Source organism: Cajanus cajan, chromosome 7, assembly GCF_000230855.2.
Source record: "Cajanus cajan strain Asha chromosome 7, NIPB_CcT2T_4, whole genome shotgun sequence".
NCBI classification, from domain to species: domain Eukaryota; kingdom Viridiplantae; phylum Streptophyta; class Magnoliopsida; order Fabales; family Fabaceae; genus Cajanus; species Cajanus cajan.
Window position 1 is genome coordinate 43,691,760 of NC_138523.1, and position 20,350 is coordinate 43,712,109.

Genomic DNA, 20,350 nt, shown 5'->3' on the forward strand with positions numbered 1-20,350 from the left:
TAATTGAAGATTAGTAAAAGTTCACTAGAGAAATTTCATTCATGATATTAAGAAATCTTTTAAATTAAAAACTTACTATTGATCGCAAAATCTGTCAAACTCATATTATGAAAAATAGAAACTTAAACCAAATTCTTTACCATGTTAAAGTTGAATTTGATTATTATAAATAGTAAAACTTCTGTATTTGATTATTTAGCATAATTACATATATAGTAATTTTGAATTTGAACCACCACCCGTTAGATCGTCCACATGTTTGATGGTAGAACCACATAGCTCTGTTATATACAAAAAGTGCTTGTAGTAATTGGTAGGGGTTGTTCCATGCAGTTTCCAGCAAAATTGTCTTTGATTAAAAAATACTTGTCTTGAAAGAAACACTTTTACTTTTATTTATTTATTATTATTATCGAAACTATATTTTGATTTTGGTTCATGCATCTCAATTTCATGCATTGATGTTGCTTCTTCGCAATGTCCCAGGCTTGGCTCTTCTTTACAATATTCTCTCATATGCTACTTTTTTTCTGGGACTCTTTAATCCTTTGTTTTTACTCTTTAATCGTTAGATTTTGGTGCCAATATTTCACGTATTGATGTTGGCACTTTACGATATCCCAGACTTGGCTCTTTACAATATTCTCATGTGATGCTTTTTATTTTATGAAGTAGTGATCTTTGCACTTTACAAAGTTCACGCTCATTAGAAATATTCCTTGCCTAGTGGAATTAATTCTGGAATTAAATTCTCAATCTTTCTTAACGCTGTACAAATCAGAGTATTATCTATGATGTAAAAAAAAATCAAGTATTATCTATTTGTGGAGGTTAAAAATTTTAAATTATGTGCTCATGCGTGGCTTTTAATTACGCGCTAAGTTTTCTTTCTACCACATTTCCTTTGCCTTCTATACACAAAATGGTTACTTGATGAAATTTTTATTGTTATATTAACTCATTATTATTAGCACCGAAAATAATGAACCAAATTATAAAGAGAAAAAAACAATTAAATGGCTCTCGTTGCTCTTTGATAAGTTAATTTAATAACTCTATTTAGCATTAACTATTGAGGCACTTAAAATAAATCTTCCGAAATTTTTGTTGATGTTAAAATATGAATCAACAACTTGGCACAATTCACAAAAAAAAAAAAAAAAAAAAAAAAACTTGACATATCCCTCGTATTGAATGGTCATCTTACGAGTTAGTCAACTAAACTTTCGCTTCTAAAGGCTTTCGCTAGTAGTTATCAAGCTAAATGTGACTAGATCTGGATCATGTTCAGCTATTGGATGCAGCAAAGAGAAAGAAAAATATAGGGTCTTTGTAGGATCCACTATTAACCATTTGGTCTCATCTAACTTTTGTGTCTTTCTTACTTCTTGCTGCATCACCAACAGATAGAGACAAGAGGAAAGTCTCATCCCTTAACGCGTTATTATTGTTTATATTGTTAAGGTATAAATATCATTTTAGTCTTTACAGTAGTTTTTGTTTTGATATTTCAAAAAGAAATCTTGATTTAGTTTTTTATAATATTTTTTAATTTTATTTTAGTCTTTGTACTTGATAACTAAAATGATGTAAAATGTTTGATCTAAACCATTTTCAAGTATTGTTTAACTTGCTATTTGAAAGCAACCATTCAACTATTTTCAACAAAAGTTTACACCATTTCCCTGGTCGCTCACATATCTCTCAACCACCTGCTTGGGATTCTATCACATTTCCGTTTCCTCTTTTGAAACTAAAGCAAACTCTACCTGTTAAAATTTCAAATAAATGGGGCAGGAATACTCTAAGAAGCTTCAAAATTTCCACAGCCGACCAATCAAGGAAGATGGAAGCTTTTTGAGTTTTACCCTGAATTGCAAGAGAAAAAATGTTAATGTCATGGACATTCCGTGGTTACCAGTTGTACTAGAATAGCAGGTGGCTGACTTGAAGTTGAAGTAAATCAAATCACCATTTTTCTGTTGGAGGATATATGGTGACAGTACCACCGATTCAACATTCTCTATTCAAAGATTCTCGCAACTGACACAGCACAAGATTTACAAAAGGCAGTAATTCATAAAGACAAAAGTTGTTCCAAAAAGACAATGAGAATAGAATATCAAACATTCGTTTCACAAATATATTCTGGTTCCTCACACACCGTTATCTATGAAGTCACTGGATAATCTTAATTAAGCTTCTGAAAGGCTCAAGTTCTGCTCAATCTCTTTCTGCACAACTATCATTTTTCAAAACAAAATTCCGAAAGGAAAAGGAAAGAAAAAAGACAAAGTCCACCCAGGGATAAGATAGTGCACCTCGTATCCATTGTTTTGATTGAACAGAATATTCTTCGCATAAATTCTGAACCGGAGTGGTAAATATGAGGATGGCAGGATGCTTACTAGTTAAGTCATAAGTGTGAATTAAATCAAACATTTCTGCGCTAAGCATAGAATGACCAGATTGAAATAAAGCATCAACTTCTTTTATAAATAAATTTATAATAAATTACAAGTTACACAGATTCTGAACACACTTCACCACATGAGTGGCTGAAACCTTTCACACAGCAGTATGACTTTAGTCTCATATCTCCGATGGAGAAGAGCAAACATGATGGTCTATTAACAACTGGGGCAATATTCAATAGGGGAGAATGAACAGATAATTTAAGAGGAAACCTATGGAAGCAAACACTTCCCTGAAACACATCTTAATTATTCATTATCCATTTGCTTGCCAACCAACCTCTTAATCATTTGTTACCCACTTGCCGGCCAAACGACCTTCAGAAAGACTAGGAATGGCCTGCTTGCCTATCCCACTTAAGGTCTGCAGAAAATTCAGCAAATGCAGCTCGTGGATCTCCATTTGCAAGAGACCAGTAGTATTGAGCAGTTTCATTATCAACCTGCATGCTTCTCTTCAAGGAATCAACCACCTTTTTGTTGCTTTCTTCTGAAAAAATCCTGTTTGATACATAGGTAGTCCTCCTGTCCGGTACATCATCGGGATACAACACTGCTACTTCTCGTTTTGCATATGCATCCAGCTCAATAAAGCATGTTCTATTAAAAAGAATATCAGGATTACTAATAGGGATCAATAACCTTTCCCTCGAGTATATGCCATGGTCGCTCATCATATTGTTCAAACGCTTTATGTCCATTACCTATCAAAACATAAAAATATCATCAAATGTTGTTAACAAGCAAAAACCATGAGAAAAACAACAAAAAAAAAATTCTACGCCCTGTCAATGTAAAATTCTTTACACTCTTGCCCAATTAGAAAATATGTCAAGTATGAATTTTATAGTAGTTATTATAAAATTTAACAATACTGTTATAAATTGGGCCTAAGCCCAACTTATCCGAAATCATTAATACCAATTGTGCCTACTGCCTAGGAAAGTTGATCTTCTGGTGCTAAAGTCACATGAATACCCAATGAAGTAGAATACAACTGCCTTTACGGGGCCTTAGCCCCTAAGCCACATATTCTAGCTCAGATCTAGCACATATACAAATATACTTCTAATGTCACTGTATGTGCATTTATTAACATTACCCTTTGTGTGGGGCTCTTTACTAACTTTGGTATCAAAGTGTCTTTACATATATCCCATCATTGCTTGTGCAAACCGGATTCAAGGAATTGGACTATTACACATGAAGGCAATTCATCTACCAGTATAGGCCAACCAGTCACAAAGAATTCAGACCACCACCTTACACACTTCAGTATATAGTGTAAAAACCTTTTACACATACAGTGCATTAACTACTGAGTAAATTACATTGACAACTCTTAGATTTTATGAAATTGCACAAAACCTCCATTAGAGGAGGATCCTAGTGAAATGTTTTCCGATCAAATAACGGGGATTTAATGTAATCTATAAAGAGTGTAAGTGTAACGTTTCAAACAATTAAGAGTTTAGTGTAGCGACAAAAAAAAAAGTAGGGCTGTGTGTGCAATATCACCAAACCTCAGGTATCTGTGTATTTACTCTAAACTATTTACTGAAAAGGCTTTCACAGCATAAATGGTCTCTAAAAAACTTTGAAAATAGGATTTGGCTTTGAAGAGGCTTTTTCAACGGTTGATTGGAAAATTAAGGGAATGATTAGTTATAATTGAATAAATTGCGTTCCAAAAATGCTTCTACAACACTGACAAAAGTAGCAGCGAGAAGTGAAAACCTAACAACCTAGAATGACGAGTGCATTTGGCGGTGTGGAAAGTAATGAGAATGGAGTGGCAGCGCAGGCATAGATACCTGAACGGAGTACTTGACGGCGAGGCTGGCAACGGTGTCGCCGCGCGCAATGCGATGGGAGATGGCGAATTTGGCGAGGGAGTTGTCACGCCAGAAGCTTCGAGAGAGAGGGTCGCCGAGAACGGCCTTCAATTTCCAGGGGGCGGCGAAGGCTGCGGTTAGCATGTCCCGGTGGGAGGCGACGGAGTTCCAGAGGCGGCAGACGCAGCTGGCGCGGGCGAGATCGGGGACGGGAAGGTTGTGGAAGATGATGCGGAGGATGTCGGTGGAGGAGAGCGGCCAGAAATGAGAATTCATGGGCGAGATCACGGTGGAGGTGGCGGCGGCGGCGGCGGCGGCGGAGGAGGGGAAACTGGAATTGATGAGATGTCTGAAAATGTCGGCGTCGTCTTCGTGGCAGCAACAAGGCATTGTTATGTGTACAGAGAGAAAACCACGTCTTGCTTCATCTCCCACCCTATCTACTTCTCAACATTCAACAACCAATCAATGTACAAAAACATTCATTCTAAATATCTAAAGGAATTAAATTAAAACAACACAATTATATATAAAAAGAGAAATCCATTTATTTCAAGAATAATTTTATCAACACTTACTCTAAAAGTAAGTCTATTTACACTTACTTTGTTCAATAACTCATGTTTTACGTCAAATTTTAATGATTTAATTATTGAATTTAAAGTTTTTAATATATAGATTAAATTTACAAATATTTTAAAAATTAAAAAACTATTTAATATTTTATTTTATTAATTCAAATTAATGTATAAAATGATTTTATAATTATCTCTTAATTTGAATTAATGAAATAAAGAATAAAATGATTTATAGATTTAATCTATATATTAAGAACTTTTAATTCAACGGTTGAATCATTAAAATTTAATATAAAATATGAGTTATTGAATATAGTAAATCTAGATAAATTTACTCCTAAAATAAATAAATAAATATATATATATATATGTAGCAACCTCGGTCGCGACGGGACAGCGAAAAATAAATTGAAAAAGAGGAGTCGCCACCAATGTTATTTTTTACGGAAAAACATTGGAAAAACCATAAAGTAGAAAATAGTCTACGAAAACCAAATTTTTGAGTTCGGGAGTCGATTACGTATGAGGAAGGTATTAGCACCTCACAACGTTCGTCCTAAGACGATTACCTTTAATTAATTAAACTAATTATTTATAATTTATAAAATATTTATCTCACTAAAATTATCAAATATATTTTATTTAACTAATTTAAATTATGCATCGAAAAAAAGGTTAAAATTATTATTGTTATATAAAAAGGAGGATAATATATTTTTTTATTTTTTGGCTCGACAAGATTTAGTTCTTGCTCCTACGTATCTTCATGTGTAATGAAGAATCAGAGTCATGTAGTTCTTTGATAGAAAATATTTGTGTGTTGATATTTTTAATTAAATTTTATTTTTGTTAAATATAGGATTCTTGAACTGTCTCAGCTCATTCACCTAAAAATATAAAATTGACTAAGGTGTACACCAAAGTCAATTCAATAAAATTTTAATTATAATTATTGCTATAGATGTTATGATGTTAAAAAATTTCTTGGTTGAACATTTTTGATTTTGGAGGAAAAATTTAAAGATAAGCTGTCACAACTTGTACTTTAAATTCAAAGGTTAAAAAGATGTCACATCTAATTAACCATTCCTCCAATAAAATTTTTAATACAATAATTTCAAATATTTACATTAAATATTGTAACACTATATTTGATCACATTTTGAATTTAAATAAGGACTAATGACAGATATAAAAATAAAAAAAATAAAAAGAAGTGAGTTTAATATACTCACAATTCTTCGCTACAGTAGCGGTAACTTGCTGGTCTCTTCCTCTGGGTTCCCTCTGGTCCAAGGTGGAGATGTGTGTGAGAAGGGTGTGTGTAGGTGTGTTTGGGAAGGGGAAGGCCCGTTATTTATAGACTTTCAGGAGGGACCGGAACGACCAGTTCTGAATTCGGAACGGCCTGTTCCGGGATTGCAATTTTACTCACAATGGCCATTTTCGGAACGGGCTGTTCCAATTTCAGAACGGCCCGTTCTGGACTAAATTTTTTAGGTATTTTGGTAGTTCGAGAACGGTCCATTCTGGGCTAAAAATTACAGGTCCTTTTTTAAGGTTGGAACGGCCCATTCCAGTTTGGGAACGGGCCGTTCCAGTTTCTGGGAATAGCCCGTTCTGGGCTAGAATTTATAAGTCTTTTTGGATGGTTGGAACGGCCCGTTCCAGTTTTGGAACAGCCCGTTCCGAACTAGAAATTTCAGGGCTTTTTGTAAGGTTGGAACGACCCATTCCAGTTTTGGAACGGCCCGTTCTGGGCTAGAAATTTTAGGGTTTTTTGGAATGTTGGAACGGCCCGTTCTGGACTTCTGAAATCATATGAAAATTACTAAATTACCCCCATAAAAATAAAAAAATGAGGCGTTACAATTGGCTTCCATATTTTTGTCTTTTTTATTCTTTCTTGTATATACCTTTTTTGCTATTTTTTTTTTAAACAAAATTGACATTTTTCGGACAAAATTTGGTTACTACAGTTGCCCCTCTTTACTTAATTTTACCAGATAATATAAACAACTCTTGTTTCCATATTATCGTAGTAAAATATAAGTAAAGAAAACACCAATTTCGTCCCTGAGCTTGAAACATTAAGAAACATGAGCGCGAGGGACACGAAACATTAAAAAAACATGAGTGCGAGAGCTCGAAACATTAAAAGAGATGAGCGCGGTGACTCAAAACATTAAATGAGTGAGCATGAAGGCTCGAAACATTAAACAACATGGGTGCAGGGGCTCAAAACATTAAAAAGGTGAGCGCGGGGGCTTGAGACATTAAAAAGGTGAGCGCGGGGACTCAAAAGATTGATAGAGTGAGCACGGGGACTCAAAAGAACGATGAGTGAGCATAGAGGCGTGAAACATTAAAAGAGTGAGTACCTCTTTACTTAAATTTAATAGAAAATATGAAAATACAATTTTCATATTATCGTATTAAAGTGTAAGTAAAGTTATAAACTCCAATTTTGTCCCAAGAGTAGGATTGATTTAGAAAATACTTTTAAGACATCAAATTGTCACAACTTGTGTCTCCCTTACTATGATTAAGACGATGTCGCATCCACTTAATCCTTTATTTATTTATAAGATAAAATTTTTAGAGCGTGTACTTTAAACTTTAGCATGAAGAGGGAGATAATTACCACAGAAGTCAAGAAAGGAGTTTATATGAAACACAAAGATAAAAAACAATTGACGTGAACCTAATGGAAACATTGGATGCAAAATCCAAATGCAGAAGATCCCTGACATAAATATCATGTGCATGAAGACACTAATCGTGAATAAGTATTCATAACCCAAAAAAGTGAAATGTGATGAGTGTTGGAACTCATATTGTAAAATGTGATGGGTGTAGTAACCCGAAATGTAAAATGCAATGGGTGTCGTAATCCAAAATGTAAAATGTGATGGGTGTCGTAACCCAAAATGTAAAATGTGATGGGTGTCGTAACCCGAAATGTAAAATGTGATGGGTGTCGTAACCCGAAATGTAAAATGTGATGGGTGTCGTAACCCAAAATGTAAAATGCAATGGGTGTCGTAACTCGAAATGTAAAATGCAATGGGTGTCGTAACCCGAAATGTAAAATGCAATGGGTGTCGTAACCCAAAATGTAAAATGTGATGGGTGTCGTAACCCGAAATGTAAAATGCAATGGGTGTCGTAACCCAAAATGTAAAATGTGATGGATGTCGTAACCCGAAATGTAAAATGCAATGGGTGTCGTAACCCGAAATGTAAAATGCAATGGGTGTCGTAACCCGAAATGTAAAATGCAATGGGTGTCGTAACCCGAAATGTAAAAGTGAGCGCGGGGCTCGAAAGATTAAAAACATGGGCGCGGGGATCCGAAACATGAAAGAGCGAGCACGGGGGCTCGAATCATAAAAGAGTGAGCGCGGGGGCTCAAAACATGGGCGCGGGGACCCGAAACATAAAAGTGAGCACAGGGGCTCGAAAGATTAAAAACATGGGCGCGGGGACCCGAAACATTAAAGAGTGAGCACAGAGGCTCGAATCATAAAAGAGTGAGCGCGGGGGCTCAAAACATGGGCGCGGGGACCCGAAACATAAAAGTGAGCGCGGGGGCTCGAAAGATTAAAATATGGGCGCGGGGACCCGAAACATGAAAGAGTGAGCACGGGGGCTCGAAACATGGGCGCGGGGACCCGAAACATAAAAGTGAGCGCGGGGGCTCGATTCATAAAAGAGTGAGCGCGGGGGCTCAAAACATGGGCGCGGGGACCCGAAACATGAAAGTGAGAATTTTGATGGAAACAATGTTGATGCCAAGTAAATAATAAACTTCAATGAATGTGTTGTGCAAGTACATTGCTTGATTACATGTGCATGATAAGTACCGAACTTTGGTACAAATGTTGTGGATGCTAAGCATGTATTGTACTTGAATGCATGAGTTAGATATGGACCAAACTTTTGATGATGCAAATGACAAATATGCATTGAGCTTGAATGAATGTGGTAACAAAGTATTAGACATTAATGTGAATAATGTGGGTGTTGGGCAAGTATTGGATTTGAATGGATGTACCACACTATGATGTAATGAATGTCAAACATGTATCAAATTCAAAAGTAGATGATATAGATGCCAGACAAATGCGAGACTTTATATGCAAGTGATGAATTTGAATGCATGTATTAGGAAAGTACCAAACTTTGATGCAAACAAAGTGGATGCCAAGTGAGCATTGGACATGAACGAACACTTCAAACATATTAATACAAATGATGTAATGCTTGATTCGGTGTTAGGATGTTTATGAGGTGTCATTGACAAATTTCATTTTGTTTCTTTTTTCTTTTCAAAGAAAATCATAAAATGATTATTTTCTTTAGAAAAAGCAAATCTATGCAAAGCCCTTTCACCCTTTTTTTTATCCTTTTCAAATTCATGAAATCCTGTTATTTCCTTTTTGGATGGTTGGAACGGCCCGTTCCAGTTTTGGAATAGCCCGTTCCGGACTAGAAATTTCAGGGCTTTTTGTAAGGTTGGAACGGCCCATTCCAGTTTTGGAACGGCCCGTTCTGGGCTAGAAATTTTAGGGTTTTTTGGAATGTTGGAACGGCACGTTCCTGTTTTGGAACGGCCCGTTCTGGGCTAGAAATTTTGGGGCTTTTTGGAATGTTGGAACGGCCCATTCCAGTTTTGGAACGGCCCGTTCCGGACTTCTGAAATCATATGAAAATTACTAAATTATCCCCCATAAAAATATAAAAAAATGAGGCGTTACAATTGGCTTCCATATTTTTGTCTTTTTTATTCTTTTTTGTATATACCTTTTTTGCTATTTTTTTATAAACAAAATTGACATTTTCCGGACGAAATTGGGTTACTACAATATATATAAGGATTCAAACGATACCGGTATAACTTTTACTAAGTATTACATTGCTTAATAACTTTATATTAAATATAAATTTTATAAATTTAACCGTTGGATTGAAAATTCTTTACTTAGATCATATATATAAATTTTATATTAATCCAAGATGATTTGATACTTCATTCTTATAAAACAAAATTGATGCAATATACATTTCAAAATATCCTAAAATATAAATACTTTGATTATCTTCACGTTGTCATTCAATTTTAACAAAATTTGATATAAACATATAAAGTAATATAAAAATTGTTATATATATATATATATATATATATATATATATATATATATATATAACAACTATCCTACTTAAAAAATCATTGCTCTCTTAAAAAAATATATTTTCTTTAAAAATAATAACACTAATTTATTTTATTTTTTACGGAAATACTTTCATTACTAGTACAATATCATGTTAATGGTGTTAATGGTGTACAATATCATGTTAGTATGTTAACCACAGTATGTTAGTAGATTTTGTTAAATATTTAATGTGAAATTAAGGAACTACAAATTGTATAATTATAATATATGATTCATTATTAAAAAAGTAAATATATTTAAAATATAAAGTGTATTAATATTTATCATTAAATTGATATTCGTTAATCATTAAATTTTGATGTTGTTTGATGATTTGTCATTATTTAAGTAACGTAATACTTAATGGTATGACATAAGGGATAAAAGTTAAAAAACATTCCCTCTATTTTTTTTATAGTTGTTTTGAAACTATTTTTTTTGTTATTTTTTCATTACCACTTTTTAAAAATCAATGACTTATTAATTTTTTTTTCATTTTTACCATTGATAATTAATATATATTTACTGTGTAATGTGTTTATTCATTTTCAATGTATCTATTTATTTTCCAATCACCTAAAAGATATAACAGAAAAATAAGTAATAAATATTTTAAAAAATTAAAATATCAATTATTTTCTTAATTTTTATGTATAAATCTTAAACGTCAAATAAAAAAAAACAAAAAAAAGAAACTTATAAAATATTTTTATTTATATTTATTTTAGCAAATAATTGATATTTATTTTATTAATAAATATTATTTATATAATTAATTTTAATTTGTTTTTCTTTTAAAATCATGTTACTAAATACTATACCATTTAAGTATTAACAAATATAAATAATGCAACATAACAATGAAATAAAAAAAAAATTTAGACCCGCACTCAAATATGTGAAGTTAATGCAACAAACAAGTGAAATATTTGCAAACCTCACAAGTTATAATTAATAACATCACATTACATTTGCTAATAAAAAAAAAACATCACATTACATTATGATTACATTTTCATAATGTAATGTAATGGTGGTGATTAATGTCACTTCACAAATAATTAATATTAATTACATTGATAACTAAATATTTATTACTATTTCGGTATCATTTTAATAGTTGTATAAGATTGAACGTAATAAAATTTCATTTCTTATAAAATAAATTTTATCTTTCTTATTAAATATAATCTAACTGTCGATTTATAAATTAATTAAAAAATATATAAAAATATAAGGATATAATTGATAAAAAAAGTAATTAATGTTATCATCAACTTTGAAAATGACATATAAATATAAATAAAATTTTCTTAAAAAACAAATGATATAATGATAAGAGGAAATAGGAATTGTATTTAGATAAATTTCTCTAAAAAACATATTTTCATAAACCAAAATTAACCTATAAAAAAATTAATTTATAAAAATTCTCTTCTATTAATTTCTTGAAAATTTTATTTTAATTTATGCATAAATTAATTTTAGTTTGTAAAAAAATTCTTCTAAGTTTTTTTTCTTTCATATTTTACCCTGCTATATAATAAATGTTTATAGAGGAGGAACACGATCAGCCCATAGTATTAAACATTTATGAAATAAAATTAATCATATTTATAAACATAATTAACTCTTGGCTTGAGTGGACATTGGGTGGAGATATACAGGTGGTAGAGGGGACAAGAATAGTTGGCATTGAATGTATGATTCCTTGAATGAAATGAATGGGGAAAAATGCTATAGACATTAAAGAGAAATCCTCACCACCAGAAACCCGAAAAAAGGAAAAACCACAAGAGCACAAATATGGACATTAAAACTACAATATAGTAGCCAGAGAGCGTTATTGTAGTACTATTGATTTGTTCTCAAATTCCTCTAACTGGGAATTTCACTGCTGGGCGCTGTTTGATTCCACTCACAAACCCATCATTTTTCTGTACAGTTTTCTTGGTCCTCAATGGCGAAAGTGAAACCAATCTGGATGCTATTCTTGAAGGAGAGAAAGATCGCCGGAATTTAGCTGCAGTGGAAGTGGATCTCTTGGGAGGACTCCTGCTCAACCTTGCAGCTCTTGTGGGTGAAGAAATAGACACACTTGGTTGGTTTTTGATTTGGACATGAAATTTGGAAGTTGAAGTTGGAGACTTGATCAAAAACTTGTGTGGTGTTCCTCCTCTACTTCTTGACATGATAGGGGATTTGGTTTTGCAGTTTTGTTGCTGTGAAGATGGAGACTTGATAAAAAACTTGTGAGATGTTGTTGTTCCTCTATTTCTTGATATGATAGGTGACCTTGTTTTGCAAAATTGTTGCTGCTGTGAGGAAGAGTGAGTGGAAAGGAACAAAGGGTTGGGGAAAAGTACTGTTTTTCTAGCCCATGGTCTATTCCTTGGGGACACCCTATTTGCCATGTACCTTTCTTTATCAAATTCCCTGACCTTAGGAGGAGAAACCTTGAAGTTGATTCTGGAACGTGCCCTTTGAAGTGATGGGGAACCATCATTCTGTGCTTTGGTTTGCTTCTCTTTCTTCCTTCTGGCCCTGAGTTGTGTGCTTTCAGGTTCTACTTTGTGGTTTCTACGTTGAGACATTGGAGTTTTTGGGTCATCTGAGGCAGTTTTCTTACCAACTCCTGAGACTATTTCTCTGGCAAACTGACTTGCCTGCAGAATTTCTCCAACAGTTTCTCCTACAAGCATTGCAGGCAGTGACATTCTCTTCCATTCGCCTGCATGAGGGTTTCACAAGGTATAGATTAAGTAAAAGGAATGCCAGTTGCTGCTACCCATGATGTCAATGATCATGTAAAAGTAGAGATTTATTTGCAAATGAATTGAGAGAACAAATAAGACCTGTGTTTGCTGGAAACTTCCCCACAGGAGATTTCCTTGTGGCACCATTCTTGATCCTTCAAATTTGCAACAACAAACAAAGCATTTGCGTTTACTAACTTGCAACAACAAATAGCAAAACTTAAAAGTGTAAACACATACCATTTGGGTTTACGGACTTGCAACAACATATAGCTACAGCTTGAAGTGTAAAAACAAACCGTTTGAGTTTACTAACTTGCTACAACATATAGCAAAAGCTTAAAAAGAGTTTGTTCGGACAAGGTTTCTCCATCGTAAATAGAGGTTTTGCATGTGAAATACGAATAAAAATACTTCTAATTTGTATACAAACAAACTAGAAGTATAAAAACAAACAACAAATAATGCATACATTCAATCACAAATCATGCTAACTTGTTAACTTTTACAGGCATATTGCATAGAAATTAAACTCAACGATTAAGATAAAATATGGTGATCATGAAAAAAAATTGAAATTCAAATAGAATCCAAAGCAGCAGACCTGAGTGATTCTTGCTTGCACCTGAGACTGGTTCTGAGATAACCTCTGGTGCTGCGAGGGCTGAGACTCACCCCTGACACCACCTTGGTTCCACCAGTTACAGTGTACTGAAGCTCCTGCAGCCGAGCCACGCACTGATCCACCTTCAAAGACCCACAACAATTCACTCACAAAAATTCAAAATTTATCCGGTGTCATTAGCAAAAGTCACTGGAATTATCGTGGATTACCTTGTTGAGTGTTTCTTTAATCAGAACGGGATTGAGAGCAGCCAACAGTTTCTTCTGCTTTGGTGGGGTTCTCGCGACCATCTTCGGAATATCCTAGGAATGAAAACAAACACACAAGAGGTGGGTCTCAAGAATTTCACTCAAACGATCCCAACCAAAGATTGGATCTGAACTCTCTCACTCACTCACTCTCTCTCTCTCTATGAAGAACACACTGACCCCAAAACCTTTTGCTTTTTGTTGCAGAGTTGGGCTCCCAAGTGTTGATGTCAACAAACACGAAGTCTGTGTAACGTTTGTTTTCCAACGGTCGACTAAATCTATTATCTTAAGGAAGCTAATTGCAACGGCTATATGGAGCTTTCGGCTTGATTATGTGGGGAGTTTCAATAAGTCAAAAAAGCTTTTCAATATAAATTTATAAAGCTGACTTTCAGTTTAAAGTTGTTTTCCTTTTCATCGATACAAATTAAAAAATATACATACATATATAATATTTTTTAAATATTTTAAAAATAAGTTCTTCATGCTATTTTCACTATTTTTTTTTTTGCTAAAAATATCTTTCGATTGATATTAGTAATCCAATTTCTGTCTACGTACATATTAAAAAAAAAGCTATTACTACCTTCATTCCTATATATTAAAAAATAAAAACTCAATTCACTATGATAATGAGAATAGTCAAATTAATTGTAATTAATTATGTTATAATTTGATATTTTATTTTAAAATTATCTATAGAACTAAATGATGTAAGTAATAATTATATTTGATGACAATACTTAAAAGTTAGAAAATGATTTTTTTAAATCAATAAATATACTTTATGTTAGTTGCTTAATAAATATATCTACTTTTATGGAAGGTGGGTAATTAACTCATTAATAAATTCATAATAAAGCAAGAATACATAAGAAAATTATCAATTAATATATTTAAAAGTAGTTATATGTTTCTTATACTTAGAATTAAAATAAGATACAAATTTGTTTCTTTTACATACGAATAGAAGAAGTATTTCATAATTGTATTAAGTTTATTGGTTTAAGTTATCTCGGTGCTAATAAATTTTTTTCAAAAGTGTTGTATTTTTGAGTTGGATGAGTTTTTCATTTACTTTAAAAGTTAAAGTTTTAACTTTTTTTTATATAGCTTAAGAGTTTTAATTTTCACATATTTCTAGTGGAAATCTTTTTCATGATCAGTTAATTAGAAACTGTTTTAAATATACTTTTAAAAATAATTATTACAAAATTTATGATTCAACAATAATACAAAAAAAATAAATTTAAATTAAATTCAAATTTAATTATATGACTCTAAGTATGTTTCAATTAAATTCAAATAAAACTTTGAAGGATGTTTGAGCTGCACCTATTTGATTTTTGGTGCAACCGATGGAGTCTATCATAGAGCATTTTTTTAAACTTGATGTGGACGTCTCAATATTCCTCCATTTTCAGTTTGTGACCCAAGCTAGTTTAATTTCAGATTTGTGTCACCCAAACTGTGTAATAATCTAAAAACTTGAAGAAAAATATGAATTTGGCAACCATAGCTAATAAAATTTGGCAGGATAATAATCATTTTAAATTTGCAACTTAAAAAATCACACCCACTAAGTTCGATAGTCTGGACATGACCTTACAAGTTATATACTCAAGCATTGTATTATTACTCTTGCACCTTTCGTAATATTCTTGTACAGCTTTAATTCTATACTAGGTTGGCTCACACCGGGAAGTTAACTCTAGCGTTTTGGACTACAGATAATTTCTATTTAAACAATTTAAAAGAAAAATGAGATCAGAAATTTGATCAAACATGTTCAACAGCATCCCACTAGATGATGGAACAACATCGACAAGAGTATTTGACATTAATTGTTTGAGAAAGATTAACTGAATCTAAATTGATTCATAAAAAAAAAACATAATACCCTAATTTATACACGTTGGCATTAGTTCAACAACATAATTTAAAAGTAAATAAATGAATACAAAAGAATTTTACATTTAAAAATGAAATGAGATCAGAAAATTGATCAAACATGTTCAACAACATAGTCTTACTCTTATCCCACTAGGTGATGGAACGACATAAACAACAGTATTTGCCATTAATTGTTTTGAGAAAGATTAGTTGAATCTAAATCGATTCATAAAACATAATACATACACGTTGGCATTAGTAGTTCCAAAACTTCACTATTTTGTCACATTGTATGAGAAAATCAGAAAACAAGGGATAGGCTTAATGCATATGGGTTGGGCGATATGGCAAGAGTGATGACTTTCTGTTATTTTTCAAGCCGCCTCTCAGCTTGAGAGGACTCCAGATTAAAGGTTTACGTTGAAGAGCAAGAACAGCTGGATGTCTAGTGGATCCCACCCGCGAATCTGCCTGTGTTGGACTGCTCATCATAAACTTACTGCTACTCCTCCTTACAGACATTGGTGTTGTCTCCACAGATGCTGGCAATGGAACAAACAAACTTGAATACCGATCTTTCCTTTGGCTTCTTATCAGTGACTGTTGACTGCTACCACTGGTAACTCGAAATGCGGAGCTACGGAGTGGAGTTGTCATGTCAGATGTGGTCTCAGGGCGGAATGTGGCAATGGAGACTCTCCTTCTTGGCTGAAAGACCTGTGTTGTTGATGATGCAGGAGGTTTCACGGCAATGGACACCCGCCTCCTTGCCTGAAGGAACTGTGTTGTTGTTGATGGCGCGGCTGGCCTCACAGCATTTGTTGGCATTGAGGTCCTTCTAGCAGAGTTTTCCTTTCCATTCATGAATGCTGTGTAACTCTTTGATCTTAAAGGAGACCGTGGAGGCAAGGAGTTATTGGTTATTCTTCTCAGTGGCATTCTCAGTTTTGAAGGATTTAGTGGTGGCTTCTTGTCTGTCATGGTCTTATGAGATGTTGTGTGTTGTGATGATGATGAAGGTTGACCTGAAACAGCAGCAAGAGATCTACTTTCTTGCTTTAGTCTAGTTTTTCTTTCTTCTGCTATCTGGCTCTCCAGGTCCCGAACCTGTCATCATGGAATTTATGAAATTATGAATACATTGAAAAAGATAAAAGAAATCCTACAAGTTATTTGCATTGCATGAATAATTTTGAAGATTATTATACCTTTTCCTGAAGGGTTCTACAATGGTGTTCTCTTGCAGCAAGCCTGAGTTGCAAGATTTGCAAGTTATCCTGTAATTTCTTCGTTTCCTTTTCGTCTTGTTTTAGCTTTTCTGCCTTCAATTTTGACAACACAATTTGGAGTTTCAGGAATTTAAAAGATCATGGTTATTCTTATTTGAACAATTCTACACTAGCTTACCATTTGCTTGTACTTCATCAGCTCGGTGTGGTCTACTTGCTTGCGCGCTGGGCCACTCTCAATTCCTCGGACACGGGTGGCGAAATTCAGTGAGCAAAGTGTCTCTCCCAAGTCTGCGGCGCTCGGACTTACCTGCACAAACATTAGTGTTTTGCAGTCTCCTCCTGCATTTCAGCCCCAGATCAAACATTATAAGTTAAAAAATTCCAGGTGTATGAGTGAAATTATATCACAGAGGAGTCACTTTGAAATCATAAATTCATAACACTGCACTGGAATCTCACCTAAAGAGCTTTGCAGCATATGAGTGAGTTTTGAATTCCTGTCTCAAACAGAGGATACAAATATAAATGAGAAAAAGGATCATTCCGTAAAATTGTGTTTAAGAGAGGAAAAGAGAATTGCCTGTAAGGGACATGGGCTGATTTTGAAGCTAAAGCAGAAATAACATCACCGAGTGCTGAAAGAGACTTGTTTATAAATTGAGATTCCTTCAGTCTTTCTCCCTCAGCTTCCGTTTTTCCCACACGCTCACTGCCAGCCAAGTCTACCAACCAAAGGTGACTCTTTGTTTTCTGGCCATTAACCAAGTTTTCTCCCATTACAGTTACTCGTAACAAGCTGCAAGTAAAACCACCTATTGTTCATTATCTATAATGTGAAATAACTCCTATAGTTTCATAGAGATAATTTTGTTATACCTATGGATGAAAAGAAAGCAACTGGGTCAGCTTAAAAAATGGCATTCAAGGAAAATAATTGTTATTTAATCTGATTGAAATATTAAAAGAATTAAGATTTTGAAAAACTATAAAAATACAAAAAGTAAATATGAAGTACAGGCAACAATTAGTAAATCTGTAAGAATCAAGATGTACCAATGAGAACGGCTGCTAAGCTCATTAGCACATGTGGATCCAACTGATCTGACTTGGTTTCCAGTCTTAAGCATTCCCCACACATCTTCTGTTCCATAAACACGAGCTTCAACAAGTCCTGGGATTTCTTGGGTTCCTTCTGCAGCTTGCTTTATCTCCAATCTGAAGTTAGAAATTTTGTTCTCTCATCAGTGATACCACTCAAGAAACATTTTGTACATCAAAATTTAATACATGCTGTTAGGTAGAAGAAAAACTGGAGACTACATTATTCAACTTATTTGCTGTTACAAATCTAGTTGAAATGTAGAGATGGTAAAAAAGCTACGTAGCTCAAAAGAATGTATTGTTCAGATCCAATAAACTATAATGTCATGTTTCTTTTTCTTCAGACCCTTTATCCAGCAAATCAATGTCACAGGAATTATCAGATCTTGTTTTAATTAACATCATATGCAAATGGCTGTTAAATTCTAAAATAAAGAGCTAAAAACTACAATGCTAATTCCTCCAAGAGACCTGAGAACTCACTTTTTAGTGGGTTGGGTGGAATTTTCCACCAAGAGATCTCTTATCTTCTCATTGTAGACCTCCAGCATGCTAACAGACAATTCATACTTCATTGTGCCATGTCTCTCTTCAGTTATCCGAAACAGTTCTTCCAGGGTTCTGTAGTTAACTCCCCTGTGTTCTGGTGTTCCCTCCATTGTAAACGTTTTCCCAGTTCCAGTTTGTCCATAGGCAAATATGCAGACGTTATACCCATCCAATACTGATGTAACAATGGGTTTGGTCTGCTGAAAAACAGCTTCTGCATAACAATAAAGGCATTCAGGTTCAATAACATTCCATTAGAAAAAAAGCTTTCTTCATTTCAATACCAACAAAAAATGTTAACTTCTCTTGTACCTTGGTTAGCTTCCGGCCCAAATACATGATCAAATTTAAATTGCTTCTTAGAAGAATCTGAGCAAATAACTTGAAGCTCATTATCTAAAGACGACTCAAAATTGACAACAGATGCAGTCCCATTAGAAATTTCACTCTCATTTAATGGTCTGCATCTGCAGAAAACTCTGATGTTTCCCTTGAGTTCTATTACTTCATTGTAAAGCCGCCTACGCTCTGAGGACTCCTCCAGGTACTTTCTTTTCAAGAGTTCATATTCATCACCTAGTACAACATAAAAATCCCAAAACCAATTAAAATTGTAACTAAACTAACGACATACACAGAGAGAGAGAGAGAGAGTATATTCAATTTGTCATTCATTTTTGTAATTTTATACTAGAGCCATACCGAGAAGCTGCACGGACTTCAAAACATCAGTGCCGGGAAAAGATTCGGCACTGAGTTTCACTTCATCAGACAAGGCGATATGCTGCTTCTTCAAATCCTAATGCATGAATCATAAGTTTCAGGCAAACTAAACGGTGAAGAAGATAAACAGAACACGAACTGAGAATCCATAACTGTGAGGCAACGAAAGAGACAGGATAACCAACATTAAAAATTTACCTGAAATTTCATACTCAGATCAATTATTTTCCTCAATATGGGAAGTGTGTGACCATTATCAGGAGAAGCTTCATGAATTCCATTGGACATGCTGTTTTCATCCATGGAGTCGGAGTTCTCGTTTACTTGCTTTGATTCATCATCTGATGCAATTCCAAAATTCAATAAACCATCCAAAAGCACAATTAACAACGTAATTCGGCTGAGATATCGAAGGAAGTGATAAAATAAAAATAATATTTTTTTCGATCTAACAAATGGAAATGGAAAATTGAACAGAGAATAGCGAGGGAACCTGGGTGATGAGCGATTGGCGGTTGCTGCTTCAGTTCGCAGTCAAGAACGAAGCGGTGGAATTTTTCAGCCAGCATTTTGATTTGAATGGATTGATCTGCAAGAATCGGTGAGTTGCGTTAAAGAATAGGGCAATTCAAGTGATTGGTGAATTGAGAAAAAAAAAAAAAAAAAAAAAAGAGTACCGGTCATGACTTCTGGGAGAAGAATGAGACACGATTCAAAGATTGAACTTTCTGAGAGATAGAGAGCGCAAGAGAGAGAGAGAGAGAGAGAGAGAATAGTACTGTAGGGTTCTTTTCTTTGTAAGATTTCAAAGTTTGAAATTGCAACGGCTACATGCCTATATCAATTATCAGATTCGCCGGAGCGTCTACCTTACGGACTTCCATCTTTGGGCCTTAGTATGGGCCTCGTAGTAGCTTCAAAACGCCCAACCTTCTCGTTAGAGTGGGCTGGGCTGGGCTGATTTTTTATTTTTAAAATTAACTCCACTCATATTGATCCGATCGTAAGTAAATATTAATTTCATATCCATAAAAAATAAATAACCGATTAAAATATAATAAGTCTTAACTAAAATTATTATTATAAAAAAACAAAAATTAGTATAACTCTTGAA

General features: G+C 33.9%; 3 protein-coding genes across 3 annotated transcripts; all 3 read right to left on the reverse strand.

Annotated features, from left to right (window-relative positions):
- Positions 1 to 2,469: 2,469 nt before the first annotated feature.
- On the reverse strand, positions 2,470 to 4,788 carry LOC109795364 (peptidoglycan-binding LysM domain-containing protein). The gene is made up of 2 exons (XM_020354837.3): positions 4,289 to 4,788; positions 2,470 to 3,178 (listed from the first exon to the last, which is right to left on the reverse strand). The coding sequence occupies exons 1-2, from the start codon at positions 4,697 to 4,699 to the stop codon at positions 2,804 to 2,806; spliced, it is 786 nt and encodes a 261-aa protein (XP_020210426.2). The 5' UTR covers positions 4,700 to 4,788; the 3' UTR covers positions 2,470 to 2,803.
- Positions 4,789 to 11,684: 6,896 nt separating this feature from the next.
- LOC109791842 (microtubule-binding protein TANGLED) lies at positions 11,685 to 14,005 on the reverse strand. Its single transcript, XM_020351195.3, has 4 exons — positions 13,697 to 14,005; positions 13,467 to 13,609; positions 12,962 to 13,017; positions 11,685 to 12,837 (listed from the first exon to the last, which is right to left on the reverse strand). The coding sequence occupies exons 1-4, from the start codon at positions 13,775 to 13,777 to the stop codon at positions 11,975 to 11,977; spliced, it is 1,143 nt and encodes a 380-aa protein (XP_020206784.1). The 5' UTR covers positions 13,778 to 14,005; the 3' UTR covers positions 11,685 to 11,974.
- Positions 14,006 to 15,692: 1,687 nt separating this feature from the next.
- LOC109789663 (P-loop containing nucleoside triphosphate hydrolases superfamily protein) lies at positions 15,693 to 20,065 on the reverse strand. The gene is made up of 12 exons (XM_020348682.3): positions 19,914 to 20,065; positions 19,730 to 19,825; positions 19,435 to 19,577; positions 19,216 to 19,312; positions 18,826 to 19,089; positions 18,448 to 18,727; positions 17,917 to 18,078; positions 17,444 to 17,659; positions 17,323 to 17,360; positions 17,039 to 17,202; positions 16,840 to 16,953; positions 15,693 to 16,738 (listed from the first exon to the last, which is right to left on the reverse strand). Exons 1-12 carry the CDS (start codon positions 19,918 to 19,920, stop codon positions 15,953 to 15,955), a joined length of 2,367 nt encoding a protein of 788 aa, XP_020204271.1. The 5' UTR covers positions 19,921 to 20,065; the 3' UTR covers positions 15,693 to 15,952.
- Positions 20,066 to 20,350: the final 285 nt, after the last annotated feature.

Excerpts from the sequence above, each read along its gene's own strand:
- LOC109789663 (XM_020348682.3), bottom strand. Across the intron at positions 16,954-17,038 it reads TGATGAAGTACAAGCAAATG|GCAGAAAAGCTAAAACAAGA; the intron begins GTAAGCTAGTGT and ends TCAAAATTGAAG. Across the intron at positions 16,739-16,839 it reads GTAGAACCCTTCAGGAAAAG|GTTCGGGACCTGGAGAGCCA; the intron begins GTATAATAATCT and ends CCATGATGACAG.
- LOC109795364 (XM_020354837.3), bottom strand. The coding sequence starts at position 4,699 with ATGCCTTGTTGCTGCCACGAAGACGACGCCGACATTTTCAGACATCTC. Across the intron at positions 3,179-4,288 it reads CCGTCAAGTACTCCGTTCAG|GTAATGGACATAAAGCGTTT; the intron begins GTATCTATGCCT and ends ATGTTTTGATAG.
- LOC109791842 (XM_020351195.3), bottom strand. The coding sequence starts at position 13,777 with ATGGTCGCGAGAACCCCACCAAAGCAGAAGAAACTGTTGGCTGCTCTC. Across the intron at positions 13,610-13,696 it reads TTAAAGAAACACTCAACAAG|GTGGATCAGTGCGTGGCTCG; the intron begins GTAATCCACGAT and ends GGGTCTTTGAAG. Across the intron at positions 13,018-13,466 it reads TGCAAGCAAGAATCACTCAG|GATCAAGAATGGTGCCACAA; the intron begins GTCTGCTGCTTT and ends GCAAATTTGAAG.